Genomic DNA, 15,523 nt, shown 5'->3' on the forward strand with positions numbered 1-15,523 from the left:
ATTCAATTAAAACTTTAAAAGTTCTCTGAAACCTTTTACAATAAGTCAATTCAAATTCAACTCAAATAACATGACTAATCTTTCACTTGGACCAAAAACTAATAGTGCAGGGATTATGATTATCCTTAGCAGCAAATCATACCAGCTCAGTAGCCTAGATGGTAAGGCGCCCGCTTTGAGACTGGGAGGTCGGTGGTTCGCGCCCCGGCCGAGTCATTCCTAAGACTTAAAAAGTGGTCGGCGGCGCCCTCTGTTGGCTGCGGCTGCATCGGCTCGCTACAACGGGTCAGGTGCAATCGACATTTCGTTCTGTGTACATTGTTACACAGAATGACAATACAAGGAAATTATTATTATTATTATTATTATTATATAAAGGTACATAAAAACTTAAGAGCTCCTTGTTTTTTTCCAAATAAATAAAAAAGTCAATACAAGCCACATGACTTAAATTCAATCAAAAACTGCATTGAAAATTCAACGAAGCTTGCAAATTCATAAGTCTTGGGACTCCTGATTTAGACGCTGATTGACAGACTAATGTTATGGTAACAGCTAATCACTCAGCATTTTACTGTAGCGTGCTTTTTATGCTTTCAATCACAAACACACAAGTTTGACCAACTATTGTTATGATAAGAGATAATACATCAGATTCCACCTGAACGTGTTTCCCTAAAACAAGTTAACTGCACTTTTTATGCTATTCCTTAATTGCTGACATGTTTTTCTATCACAGACACAGGCATGTTGGGACAAGTTAGCAGAGATGCTGCTCTAGCATTCCTCTAACGTTGTTCCTTCTTTAGTAGTTCTGTCCCCGGTCGCTTATCCAATCAGAAAGCGCAAGGTGGGTAGCGAGGAGGGGAGACATAGGAGCAAGAGAGAGAGAGAGAGGGACTGCTGCATCTGAGCCTAAATAATTGTACCGTTGAATAAAAAAAATTGCAGGTACCGACATCTGTCAAATTCACAAATATGGGTTCGGATAATCGGCCTGCCCAATAATCGGTCGACCTGTAATCACAAAATGAATTTTTTGGGGATTGTTTTTATTTGACTGCTTTTAGGTTTCTTTCCAAGTGATGTGCTTTGAATGTCACAGAAGCCCAGATCGTCACTTTTATTCACTTTCCGGCCCCTTGTCCTCGCTATGGCCGCAGAGGTGCTGGAATGTTAGATTAAGCGTCTCAGATATTTGATAGAAGGCTGGAGCTAAGCCGCTGGGTTCCTGTGAGTTGTCTTTCCTTACTATCAAAAAGCTCTCTTGCTTACATCCAATTTGACCCATATAACACCATTGTGTCTCACTAGTGATGTGTTCCTTGGATCATGACTTGATTCAGAAAATGATCTGCTAGGTTTGAGTGTAGTTTCAAATAAAGGCGTGAAAAGAAACCAAGGATTTCCTTTTGCTAGGAAGCATACTGGAATTTAATACCTCAATTCACCAAGCAGATACCACAAATGTCACAGCAAATGCAACAGTTGAGGTACAAAAGTATCAAACACGCCTTCAAAGCCAATTTCAGTGTTCGAGATGATAGTTTGAGTGTTCCGACTTAATATGAAAAGTTTAATGGAAGCATAACCCACGTGGATTATTGATGGAGTTGTATTTATCCTACAGTTGACATTTAATATGTTATATGTGTTCTCAGCCATTTTGAAGAGTTCTCAGCCCGTAAAATACTCTTCAAGGCCATGAGTTGTGTTTTTATGTACAGACTGTGTTTTTGTTCTCACATACCAACGAAATACATCCTGACCTGGCATCCCATAACTCAAGATTGTTCTTCACCAAAGTCCCTGGGAAAAAGGAGTTTCCCAGGACCAAGGTCACCTGTCATCATTGGATGGAAAGCAGGCCTTCGAAAGAAGACTAATCAACTCTACGTAGCAAAGGCAAAAACTGAATATTAGAAGGGAGGTTTTTCGAGGAGATCCTCAGAGCCGAGCCGAGCCAGAGCGCAGCAAGCAGGGCAGAGCGAGCGAAAAGATGTCTAACAGCAGAATCTCGGCGGCTCTCAATATGATGATTAATAAAGTAACTAATTATAAAGAACCGATTCTCTTTGTCCTATATTGCAGAGCGTTTTATTATAAATGTTGGAAACTTGAACCTAACAATTATGAATTCATCTACTACTGATTGATCAATTTTCGTATTCTTAACGTTTTAGCTTTTGTGTAGACTCATGTACATTTTAAATATATTTGAGAAAATATGAGTTTTTAATCCGAGTTTCTTTTGTGGAAAACCCCATTTGGCCCAACATCACCAAGACCCGAGTTCCAGCAGCCCCCAAATAGAGTATGAGAACCCTTGGTTAAGGGCCAGTGTTAGGTTCAATGTTGTGTCTAAGCGTGTTAGAAAAAAAGGGATTATCTACAGACATTCAACACACGATGTACTTATATTTGTTTTCCATCCCTGTACACAGCTCTTTTGGAAAATCCCATTTGGCCCAACATATCCTGAACCCTAGTTCTAGCAGCCCTCCAATACATTCAGTATAAGAACCTTGACTTAAGGGCCAGCAGTGTTGTGTTAATTAATATGGTGAGGGTTAGGGTCTAGGATTGGGGCTAATGTTGGGCTTAGGGGTGTTGGCAAAGGATCAAATACAGATGTTCAACAAGTGATGTACTGTATTTTTGTTTTCCAACCCTATATGCAGGACATGTGGTTCTCAAAAATGTCAGGAGGGACCCCCTTTGGGGGTGCAGGGCTCTGTCAAGGGGACATGGGTGTGTTAGTCTTCTGGCAGGTTTCTTTCCCCCCCAAAAAAGTGCAATTACACCTCCACTAAACTTGGGGACATGGGCATCCTCAGTGGTAGAGTGTTTTGTTCACATTGAGCCTCCATGCAGTGTATTAAGCACAGGGAAGAAACATGACTATGAAGAATAGACACAAAATGAAGCAGGCACTCAAGTAAACCCATGGAAAAACATTTTTAACATGGAGACGGTTCATAGAGAGACATGTTAAATAGCCAAAATAAACAAATAATTGAGAAGCTCCGAATCAAACCTTTCTGTGGCTGAAAGGGATCTGGTAACTTGTGCCAAACACGTGCATCAAATAATTATATTGCAATGTATAGAATTTATTGCAATTTTATATTTTTGCTCCAGAGAATTGTAACAGTATGACGGTCAATTTTGGTGAAAGTCTGTTCAGTTTACTGCAACTTTTTTTTTAGCAGACTTTGGTTCAACTCATAAGAAATAAATCACACCAGTGATCCCAAGAGCCAAGAAGAGAACCGCAGGTTCGAGAGCGTTCTCCATTTGGGCCCCGGTGTAATGGAATGCTCTACCCCCTGAGACTCGATCTGCAACTTCAGTGGAACTGTTTAAATCTAGGCTTAAAACAACACTTCTATTCTATAGCATATGATTAACCTATATTTTATGTTGAAAATATCTGTATTATCTGTTATTGCAACATCCATTGCAGCCTGGTCATCCTGGAAGAGAGATTACCTCAGTGCGATCTTTTTATCAAGGTTTCATTTTGCTTATGTTGAGGTTTTTGAGTTTTTCCTTACCCTCATGTAAGTTACGGATCAGGGGAGGGTGTAATAGTCTGTGGTTTGCAATAATCTGGTCTGTGCAGCCCTTTGATACTCTTTGTGATTAAGGTCTATACAAATAAACATGATTTGAATAAATTAAATATTTAAAATGATTTAAAACCGCAAATGATGACGAAAAAGGAACAATAAATGAAGCAAAATATGAAGGCTCGTGTCAAAGATGTAAGTGACGTAAGAGTTCAAGCTGCATTCCGCCATTAGCGGAAGTGACGTACGTCTTCTCAACACATGCTCCCACTACAAAATGCGTTAGCTTTTCCTCAATGATATTATTTATTTTAACATTATTTTCCGTTGTCGAATGTTCGTACTGACATTTATCTAAAATGATTTTAAAAGCAGTGGAAGGGGATGAAACAACAGTGTTTCAAGAAGTTGCCGGTAAGTACTGAATGACTGAAGCTAGCTATGCTAGTCACAGGAGTTTGTTAGCATGCTTGATAGCAGTACGTCTAAAAACAAAGTAAACAATTTGCTAAAATCCTCGAAAAAGAGTTGTCTTTGTACCTCTGTATTTGTGTTCCTTTTAAGGCGCGTGGTGCCAATTTAGCCAAGTTAAGTGATAGTTGCATAACAGCAGCCCTTTGGAGTCTGAAGTGTGTGTTTTTATATTATATTTATATTTTTTACACTGTGGATTTCTAGGGTTCTCCCGGGTGCTTGGAATCCTTGAAAAATTCGTGTTCCCATGCAATATTAAATATGCATATGAAAATCGTAGGTATGTTTGTGGATCTTCAAAATACACACCGTAAATGATTTTTTTTGTAATGGGTGCTCGTGGTAGATTTGGAAAATAGGCTTTAAAATCCTTACAGTTCTTGACTTTGGTCATGAAAAAGGTACACTATAATGTACAAAATGTATAACAGCTTTTATTATAAATTTACACTTTTAATGCAAACTACAAGTTCAAACTTTCAACCTTTAAACTCAAAAGGTGTAAGGATCTCGCATCAAAATGTGAGAGTCAGACTATTGCTAAGATTGTCTGATTGATGACTTTTATTGCAAAAGTCTCCAGAATATATTCATCCAATAAAAACCTCTTGAGAAGCAGTTAATCTCTACCCTCTGATTTTACCAACATTTTTCACACCTGTATTTCATCAACGACACAAAGAACCAATCAGAAACCTAGGACCTTCTTCAGCATCCTTGACTGGTCAGTCAGAAATGGTCCTGTTTTTGCTTCTCTATTAGCCTCAGTGCAGGTTCAGGTGGAGCCAGTGGGTCGCTGGTTCGAAGCCTACGTGAAGAGGAGGAATAGGAACTTGTCAACATCCTTTCAGGAGCTTGAAGAGGAGTCTTCCTCGGAGGAGGAGTCTGATGATGAGGAATTCCAGTTGGAAGAGCACCCAATGCTTCGAACGCTTGATCCAAAGGACTGGAAGGTGTGGTTAAAAAAGTTAAGCATCATTTGCTGACTACAGTTGACCTGCATAGAGCGATTGACGTCCCATTTTATTCCAGATTACATTCCACCATTTTTCATATGTTGTAGTTCACCCATGTGATTTGTTCCATGTTAGAATCAAGATCATTATGCAGTCCTCGGTCTTCCTCACTTGAGGTACAAAGCTACTCAAAAACAGATCAAGGCTGCCCGTAAGTATGCTTTGTGTTCTCAGGTGTTCCTTTCAGTGTTCGTGTTGAACAATCTGTTTTATTCTTTCTATCTTCACTTTTTGTGGGTCACAAAACTCTTTACTCTTTTCAGATAAAGCCATTGTATTGAAGCACCATCCTGATAAAAGGAAAGCTTCAGGAGAACAGATCTTAGAGGGCGACAATGACTATTTCACATGTATAACAAGAGGTGACTAACATTAACAAAAATGTTTTGAAGCTCTACTCATGTCTTTCTATTATTGTTTGTGTCCAAAAGCCATAGAATCCCTGTCTGACCCAGTGAAAAGGCGAGCCTTTGACAGCGTCGATCCCACATTTGACAATAGTATACCTTCCAAAGGTGAAGGCAAAGACAACTTCTTCCAGGTTTTTCCTGTCGTTTTTGATAGGAATTCCCGATGGTCCATTAAAAAGCATGTTCCCAAACTTGGAACCATGGATTCGTCTTTTGAAGAAGTCGATAACTTCTACTCATTTTGGTAATCTATTTTATTTTGTTGTATGTCAGGAGTACAGTGCACTCTGTTTGATATTTGGTAGTCGTGGTACCCATGTTTGAATGAAGTTCTGTCATTGAAGGTACAATTTTGATTCATGGCGAGAATTCTCATACTTGGATGAAGAGGAGAAGGATAAGGCTGAATGGTAGGACTTCAGCACTTGAAATCACCTGTGTTTAATCATCAGTGCCTGACTAGTCTTTAATTTCCCACTCACTACAGTCGAGATGAAAGGAGATGGATCGAAAAGCAGAATCGTGCCTCCAGAGCTCAGAGGAAGAAGGAGGAGATGATCAGAATACGAACACTAGTTGGTACAGAAACTACAGCTGTAACAAAAATGCACTCTGCAGCAAAAGTGGTTGAGGAGTCACTGAAAAACATCCTTCATTTGTCAAATGCAGATGCGGCGTACAGTTGCGATCCTAGGATAAAAAAATTTAAAGAAGAAGAAAAGGCCAGGAAAGAGTCTGAGAAGAAGGCAAAAGTTGAAGCTAAGAAGAGGGAGCAGGAAGAAAAGGAGCGAGTAAGTCCATCTTATTTTTGCTTTGGAATCAACCGGCATTAACTTTTCGCCTTTAGGCCAGACAAGCGGAGATGGACGCTGCGCGTTTGGCCAAAGAGAAAGAAGACCAAGAAGCCAAGCAGGCAGCCCAGGTGGCCAAAAAAGAAAAGGAAATCCAGAAAAAAGCTATTAGGAAAGAGAAGCAGAAGCTCAGGACAACCTGCAAGGTTGAGTCATCCAGCCTAAATTTGTTATCTGAATTCTGTCAGATTTCCTAACAGGTCTTTCCCTTTGCACAGAACTGGAACTACTTTTCCGACAATGAGGCTGAAAACGTCAAGATGATGGCTGAAGTGGAAAAATTGTGTGATAGGCTAGAACTCACCAGGTAAAAAAACAAGATCATTTTCATTTTTGGGGTACAAGGATCCCTCAGTTTTCACGGTCAATAGGAACCAGAACCACCTGCAAAAACTGAAAATCTGCAAAGTAGCGTCGCACATTTATAAAAGCTCTTAAAGGTTTGAACCTACCTTGAGCTGATTACAGACTGAGAGTATATACGACTGTAACAAAATAACAAAAAAAGGACATAATGACACACGATACATAATTGTAGTTGAATGAATGTTTTTATTGTCATTATACAAAAATACTTTCCGTGTAAGAAAGCAATTTAGAAAGCGGCTGGCTAGCTTCGCGCTAGAATCGGGTGTCCTCGAATTGAGCTCAATCTTCAGATGATTAAAATGGTCCAAAATGTAGCGGTTTTCCCCGAATTGTTGTTCCAGGTCATCCGTTTCATGGTTTATTGACCTGGCGTTGGCAAGATACAAGTTCCTCAGAGGTGGTCCAGAAAAGGTTTAGCCTAGCCGTTAGCAGTAGGCCAGACCAGCAGCACCGCTCTTCACTTCTCACTGAGCCCGCCCCAGCCGCTGGTGATCACCATTTTGTTGCGGTCTTCTGACTTTCCTCAAAATCTGATTTAATTGATAAATTTAATTTCATTGTAACGAGCCGCTTAAAGTGAGCAATTGCTATGCTTCCCAGTTTGTTTACGAAGGCAGCCCCCGCCCAGCCTGTTAGTCGCGCACACAGTCACACCCACCCAACACAGAGCACCCTCCCCAATCTATCCCTGCTGTCTTACAGAACACAATGCACAATGCAATGATATCAATGACAATGAAGACAAAATCAGTTCAATATCGGCAAAAGGGTGAACCAGCGGTAACTGAAGCACAAAGTAGCGAGGGGTCTCTGTATTCCTAAGTATTTTTGTTTACTTACAGCTTGCAGTCCCTCAATGAAATCCTGGCCACTGCTTCAAAGGAAGACAGCAAAGTCGTCCTAGAAAAACAGGTAAAAAGCAAAAAAAAAAAAAAGAGCGAGAGAACTCAGACAATTAAAAAAAATGCACTGCTACTACAATGTGTTTTTTTTTGTTTCAGGTGCAGGAGGTGAACCTGCAGCTACAGAAGGAGCGCGAGGCTGAACTTCAGGCAATGCAAGCCTCTCGGAGTGCTGAGCTGGCCAGCGTAGGTGGAGGAGGAGGCAGTGGGGGGAAAGGCTGGGCTGAAGAAGAGCTCCAGTTGCTCATCAAGGCAGTTAACCTCTTTCCTGCTGGAACAAATGCCAGGTAGTTTGCCTTCAGGTTGTTTTGCACTCTGCCCCTAAAGGCAGGGCTACTCAGTTTGCACTTTGCACACATGTGACTTAATCACATGACAACGCCATGATGGATGGCAGTAAGCCTTAGTAAACAGGATGATATAACAAAAAAAGAGTTGTATTATTCAGCACCAAATGAACATTATGCAGCTGTCTGATGAGGTGGGTCACCTGGTAGGAAAGCACTGAGGCTAGCATTAGCAGGCCTAGCTACTGACCCATACATTCTTCTCCCTGACACTTTCCCAGATCCAACCAAATCGTCTAATCTGCCTGATTACAGTCCAAACTATTTTTACCACTATATTGTAAATGAAGTATCCCCATACATGGGTGCTGATCTAAAAGCTTATAAATGTCTGGACGCTTACCAGTTCTTCGTAGACCAGGGGTCGGGAACCTATGGCTCGCGAGCCATATATGGCTCTTTCTATGAGTATCTGTGGCTCAGAGACAAATTTGATTGCATGCAAAATTTCTCCATCTTGTTCAAAACTTGGGTTGAATATCCTATTCAGGTACACGCAAAGCCAAACCAAAGCTAATTAATAAAGAATTACTTCGCAGTATATATAGGGCACGTTTTTCAATACAATTTACAGTCAAGGTGTCACACAAGAAAAAGGGGGAAAAAAAACTCGTTTTGGCTGTACAACGTTAAAGAATCCTTTGTATAAATATTCACTATATAATCTGTGTTCAGTGTTCAGATACCTTATGATGAATCCACAGAACTGTAAATACGCCAAAACACCGGAAGAGAACTTAGTCATTTGATTGGGTAAGTGGGAGGGATAGGTGGAGCTATGCAAAAAGTGCAAGCACTCCCTCCCATCTCTCGCTCTGCGCCAAAAGTGAGCTCATCAGGCTCCCTATTTGCAGAATGTTGTGACGTTTTTACACAATAACTGCTTGCATCTGGTTTTGAAACCAATATGTATGAAAAAAAGGGTCAAAAGGAGTTTAACCGATCTTGAGTAATTGCAAGAAAGAGACAAGTTTAAAGTGGTATGTTTGTTGATTTTGGGACAGGGGCTCTGGCATTATTCTCTTTTCATAATTTTTATCAAATCATCAAAAATAAATGTGCTAAAGACTAAGCTTTTGTCTGGGGCGCGGGTTTAGCAATTCAGTAAATTGTCTCATAATATATGGTGTGGCTCTTTCCCAAAATAAAATTAATATTTTTTGCTTTTATGGCTCTTTGAGTCAAAAAGGTTCCCGACCCCTGTCGTAGACGGTGCACGTTGCTGCGTGTGGTTATGCCAAAAAATGCCCCTTGCCCAAACAATATTCAAACAATCTTGTATCGACTTTTTGGGGAATATAATAGAATAGTGAATCAAAAAGAATATTTTCTTGGCGAAAATGACACCACTTTTTTTTTTTTCGGTGGACATATGCAAAGGGTCAATAAGTATATATGAATTTATCTGTCTGTCATGTATTGCGTTCCACCCAGGTGGGAAGTTATTGCCAACTATATAAATTTGCACTCAACGAGCGGAATGAAGAGGACAGCCAAAGACGTCATCAACAAAGCAAAAAATTTACAACGGCTTGGTGAGCATTTACTTTCCTTCATAATGATAAAATATATATATTTTTGATGACTGAGATTAGATTGTAAGTTTGATTTTCAATTTCCTACATTTTAAGTGCATTAACAATAATAATAATAATAATAATAATAATTTCCTTGTATTGTCATTCTGTGTAACAATGTACACAGAACGAAATGTCGATTGCACCTGACCCGTTGTAGCGAGCCGATGCAGCCGCAGCCAACAAAGGGCGCCGCCGACCACTTTTTAAGTCTTAGGAATGACTCGGCCGGGGCGCGAACCACCGACCTCCCAGTCTCAACGTGAATGAAGTGTCAATTTCATTCAAAAGAAATTAAAACATGGCTTTAAATAAATGACATTAAATACAGTGCGTCCGGAAAGTATTCACAGCGCTTCACTTTGTCCACATTTTTTATGTTACAGCCTCATTCCAAATTGTATTAATTTAATCTCTTAACTCAAAATTCTACACAAAATACTCCATTATGACAATGTGAAAACGTTTGTGTTTTTTTACTTTTTTTGAATTTATTAAAAATAGAAAACTAAGAAATTACATTTACATAAGTATTCACAGCCTTTGCTTAATACTTTGTTGATCCACCTTTGGCAGCAAATACAGCCTCAAGTCTTTTTGAATATGACCCCACAAGTTTAGCACACCTATCTTTAGGCAGTTTTGCCCATTCTTTGCAATAAGTCTCAAGCTCAATCAGGTTGGATGGGAGACGTTTGTGCACAGCCATTTTCAGATCTCTCCAGAGATGTTCGATCAGATTCAAGTCTGGACTCTGGCTGGGCCACTCCAGGACATTCACGGAGTGGTTCTGAAGCCAATCTTTTGAGATCTTGGCTGTGTGCTTTGGGTCGTTGTCCTGTTGAAAAATGAACCTTCGCCCCAGCCTGAGGTCAAGAGCGCTCTGGAGCAGGTTTTCATCCAGGATATATCTATATATTGCTGCATTCATTTTTCCTTCTATCCTGACTAGTCTGCCAGTTCCTGCTGCTGAAAAACATCCCCACAGCTTGATGCTGCCACCACCATGCTTCACTGTAGGGATGGTATTGGCCTGGTGATGAGCGGTGCCTGGTTTCCTCCAAACATGGCGCCTGGCATTCACACCAAAGAGTTCAGTCTTTGTCTCATCAGACCAGAAAATTTTGTTTCTCATGGTCTGAGAGTCATTCGGGTGCTTTTTGGCAAATTCCAGACGGGCTTCCATGTTCCTTTTACTAAGGAGTGACTTACGTCTGGCCACTCTACAATACAAGCCTGATTGGTGGATTGCTGCAGAGATGGTTGTCCTTCTGGAAGGCTCTCCTCTCTCCGAAGAGGAACGCTGGAGCTCTGACAGAGTGACCATCGGGTTCTTGGTCACCTCCCTGACTAAGGCCCTTCTTCCCCGATCGCTCAGTTTAGAAGGCCGGCCAGCTCTAGGAAGATTTCTGGTGGTTCCAAATGTCTTCCATTTACGAATAATGGAGGCCACTGTGCTCATTGGGACCTTCAAAGTAGCAGACATTTTTCTGTATCCTTCCCCAGATTTGTGCCTCAAGACAATCCTGTCTCGTAGGTCTAGAGACAGTTCTTTTGACTTCATGCTTGGTGTTTGTGCTCCGACATGCACACTCAACTGTGGGACCTTATATAGACAGGTGTGTGCCTTTCCAAATCATGTCCAATCAACTGAATTTACTGCAGGTGGTCTCAAATTAAGCTGTAGAAAGATCTCAAGGATGATCAGTGGAAAAAAGATGCACCTGAGCTCAATTTTGAGCTTCATGGCAAAGGCTGTGAATACTTATGTAAATGTGATTTCTTAGTTTTCTATTTTTAATGAATTTAAAAAAAGTTAAAAAAAACAAAAACTTTTTCACATTGTCATAATAAATTAATACAATTTGGAATGAGGCTGTAATATAACAAAATGTGGACAAAGTGAAGCCCTGTAAATACTTTCCGGATGCACTGTAAATGGGACAGTCAAGTTTTCTGTCAACCTTTTTTTCCTCAGTACATTTTAATCTTTGCAAAAATGCATGCCATTGTTTAGTATGTTTGCTTTCTTCGAGTGATCAGCCTTTTATCTGTAACATTCATCCGTGTCAATGGGTGGCAGCAGATTACAATTTATTGTAGGTTATCTGCTTAAGGATATTAGAGCAGTGATCGTCAACCACTGAACAGTAATTAACATACTGTGCTACTTTACAGTAATTAATTGGCGTGCTGTGGCACAGTAATCAAGATTCTGTGCCGTGGGAAATTATGCAATTGGTGTGCCTGTGCGGCCACAAAAATGTCAAATTCTTTGAATTACAACTTTTTAAAGTAACTGAAATGGTTATTTTCACTATAGAGTAAATGAGTTACTCTTTGGAAGAAATAATGAGTAACTATAACTACTTTTTAAACTTTCGTGCCCAACACTGAATATCACAAAATGGAGCTTTAAAGTAACATGAAAATGCATTTGAATTTAAGATTTTCAGTGTTCTTTGTCCAAAAAGGTGGAGAAACACTGGTGTTATCTACACCTGTTGCCTTGATTCATAACCAGCAGCTAGGTGGTGCAATTGATCATTTTAAAGTAAAGCAAAATCATTGGCTCCCTAGGTATCTGTTTTTGTCAGTTCCTTTAAACCAGTGGTTTTTTATAACCTCTTTTGAGCCAAGTTACTCTTACATTTATCAAAAACAAATTTCATCTCACACAGTCTTCCGAAAACGTTTACAAATGAATCCCAGGCATGAGTTTCATGTTGCTTTTTTTTTGGCTTAAATTCTCATATTGCTTAAATTGACAGCATGTTTTTTAATTAATTCATCTTATTTCGGCTCTGGAGGTAATACGTGTTTTTATTCATTTTGGTGTATAATTTTGGAAGTTTTTGTGGTTTAGAAACATCAAAAACGACAACAAACCTTACAAAAAAATAAGTATCAGCTAGAGGATTTTTTTTAATACTACGTATCTTTTTCTTTCTTATAGGAAAATAATAAATCAGCAAAATCACGCGCAAGGTTTTTACAATACTTGATGTATTATTGTTTGTTTTCTGTGCAAACTTCAACATTTAATAAAAAGAAAGGGCTCAGTGGAAGTCCTTTAGAGCAGGTTGAACTTCCTTATTTAAAGGCCTCTCGCCCTATTCTCCTTGCAAGTTCAAAATCCATTCAAGTCTTCTCTCCTTGTTTTGTCTTACCACTTTATTTCAAATAAGTTATTAAATGTATACCATTTACTGCCTCATAAGCATATCAGTTACATTTTAAAATAACAATCTGCTGCCACCTACTGATATGGTTGAATCCTAGTTACTTCAAAGATCCTGAACAATGTCTTGCTTTTTTTTTTTTTACCAAGATTTGTCGATTTCTCGCGGCACACTAGACAAGGTCTCACGACACACTGGTTGGAAAACACTGCTTTAAAGTGTCTGCTGTCACTTCAGATCCAGGCCAGAAGGACGACATCAACAGGAAAGCCTTTGAGAAATTCAAGAAAGAACACAATTCTTCGCCACCCACCGTTGACAACGCAGCGCCATCAGAACGGTTCGAAGGTGAGTGGCCCCCAAATCAAACAATGAGTAGGGCTGCAACTAACAGTTATTCTTAAAATTGACGAACCGGTCGATTATCCTTTCGATTAATCGGATTTTTAAAAAAACACATTTTAAATTTCCTCCTATATTCAAATGGTTTTTGGACAGATAGAAAAATAAATGCACAACAGAATATTATGTAGTATAAAACAATTTAAAAAAAACAAGCATTTGTGAAATAGTAATAAACAAAACTACATACAAATGTATGCTAAACATCTTGCAAGTGTGTAAGATACTCTTTACCTATCACTGTATCCAAAAATCATATTACATTTTTGACTTAACATACAAAACAAAAAAATCGGCAATAAATGAAGTTGTATGTGTAGCAAAATTTCTATCTGCCAAATTTGTAAACCCACTTTTCAAAATGTTGTCAACAAATTTGGATTTTGTATTTAATATGCTAGAAGGTGGTGTGCATAGTAGGAGTCAGTTTTAAATGAAATGTTTTCTCCAATTTGTTAAATGATTCAATGTTCAACCACAAAAATGAATGGGGAAAAAGTATACTCTCAATGCGCCTTCTGCTGGACAAAATGGTACTACAACTTCACAATGAGATCCAATTTATTAATCGGTTGCTATTAATACTCTAGTTTAATTGACTTCATGCAACTCTAAGTTTTATGAGTCTAATATAATTCTTCTTTCAGAAAGTGTTTGCTCTAAGCATGCTGTCTTTTTGTCATTAAGGCCCAGGTGGGGATGGAAGTGCCCCCTGGACCACAGAGGAACAGAAGCTTTTAGAGCAGGCCCTGAAGACATATCCCGTCAGCACACCTGAACGGTGGGACAAGATTGCCGCTTCCGTCCCTGGACGAAACAAGAAAGACTGTATGAAGAGGTACAAGGTGAGACAAAGTGGAATTGAACACTCTCACTTTACTCTTGGAATTCTTCACTCTAATAAGGGGTCTATTTTCTATGATAGGAACTGGTGGAGATGGTAAAAGCCAAAAAAGCTGCACAAGAACAAGTCACGGGCAAAAGCAAAAAATGAAAACACAAAGACGAAAATATCATGAAAATATTGTGTTGGATTTTTTTTTATATGAAAAAAATAAAAGGACATTGGGGGAACAATGTTTAACTATTTGAATGGGTATATGAAGTTCATCTCCAACTATTGGTGTCTGTTTGCATGTTCTCCCAACTTCTGAGCGTTTTGAAAACCTTCATAGCGGGTTGATTGCAGTGTCAAAATTGTTCTTTTGTATGGGTGTGTGTGAATGGTTATCACTTTTTGTGTGCCCTGCGATTGGTTGTCAACCAGTTTAAGATGTCCCCTGCCCACAGTCAGCTGGTATTTGCTCCAGCACTCATGGGAAGATAAATTAGTTGGAGAATCCATGAACAAATAGGCTTTGTATGGGTGCTTGAAATTCTGGAAATTGCTTGAAATTTTGAGGATTTTTCGTCAGAAAAATCTTTACATTTTCGGTAAAGTGTTTGAAATTCTTGCCGTGTTTCTCGCCAGTCTTAACTCAAAAAACGCATTAAACGAATAAAGAAAAGTCAGCGTTGTCATGTAAAGAGTCATCGCCCCCTACAGGTTCATTGGGACAGGCGCATCAAAGTCATGAATCTCCAAGAGGAGAGGCAACGTGTTCCTGTCATTTGAAAGATGTTCTGAGGTCATGAGATCAAACCTCCTGTGTGGAGTTTGCATGTTCTCCCTGTGCCGGCGTGGGTTTCCTCCCACATTCCAAAAACATGCATGTTAGGTGAATTGGCCGGTCCAAATTGTCCTTAGGTGTGACTGAGCGAGCGAATTGTCTGTCTCTGTGTGCTCTGCGACTGGCTGGCAACCAGTTCTGTGTGTCCCCTGCCACCTGCCCGAAGATAGCTGGGATTGGCTCCAGCATCCCCGCGACCCTACTGAGGATAAGCGGTGCAGATAATAAATGGATGGACAGTGGGTTAAATCCAACCAGGTTTTAGGTTCAGTTTTTTGGGGTGCTGAGCACCTATAGTGTCTGGCTCGTTAACATTTAGTGATAACATTTAAAAATATATTTTGCCCACGGATTTTTATATTATAAGGTCATTTTTTAATCAATTGGCTGTTCTTTTTAAGGCCGTTTTAATTAATTGAACGCCATTTAAAAAATAATGGCACTCTTGGGCTTCAATTTTTACAAACTCTCACGGAAATTACAGGAACCTCCAGACTGTCGCTATGCTGCAAATGAAACTAGCCAAGCAGAAGAGGAGCAGGGAGGAGGCAAAAGCGATGCTAGGAAATCAAATAGACTGAACCATTTCAAGGCAGTAGATTATTTTCGACGCTGCATTGTATATATTTTTTTTTTTTTCCTTTTTGAAAATAAGCTAGCATTTTTTATTATATTTAAGACTATCCTATCCTTTTACTCTAGAGTTTTAAAATGCTATAATTTTGGGATTGCTTGGGTTGAATTTGGGGGT

The 15,523-nt window shown here is 39.5% G+C and overlaps 1 protein-coding gene across 1 annotated transcript; it reads left to right on the top strand.

Annotated features, from left to right (window-relative positions):
* The first annotated feature begins 3,782 nt into the window (after positions 1-3,782).
* On the top strand, positions 3,783-14,191 carry dnajc2 (DnaJ (Hsp40) homolog, subfamily C, member 2). The gene is made up of 16 exons (XM_088348199.1): positions 3,783-3,986; positions 4,809-4,999; positions 5,138-5,213; positions 5,326-5,424; positions 5,494-5,716; positions 5,817-5,882; positions 5,960-6,051; positions 6,142-6,263; positions 6,320-6,469; positions 6,542-6,630; positions 7,535-7,604; positions 7,694-7,881; positions 9,376-9,476; positions 12,938-13,048; positions 13,790-13,947; positions 14,028-14,191. Exons 1-16 carry the CDS (start codon positions 3,932-3,934, stop codon positions 14,094-14,096), a joined length of 1,860 nt encoding a protein of 619 aa, XP_088204325.1. The 5' UTR covers positions 3,783-3,931; the 3' UTR covers positions 14,097-14,191.
* The last annotated feature ends 1,332 nt before the right edge of the window (positions 14,192-15,523 follow it).

The sequence above is a fragment of the Urocampus carinirostris genome, chromosome 11 (genome assembly GCF_059441175.1).
Source record: "Urocampus carinirostris isolate Australia breed hairy pipefish chromosome 11, RoL_Ucar_1.0, whole genome shotgun sequence".
Taxonomy (NCBI): domain Eukaryota; kingdom Metazoa; phylum Chordata; class Actinopteri; order Syngnathiformes; family Syngnathidae; genus Urocampus; species Urocampus carinirostris.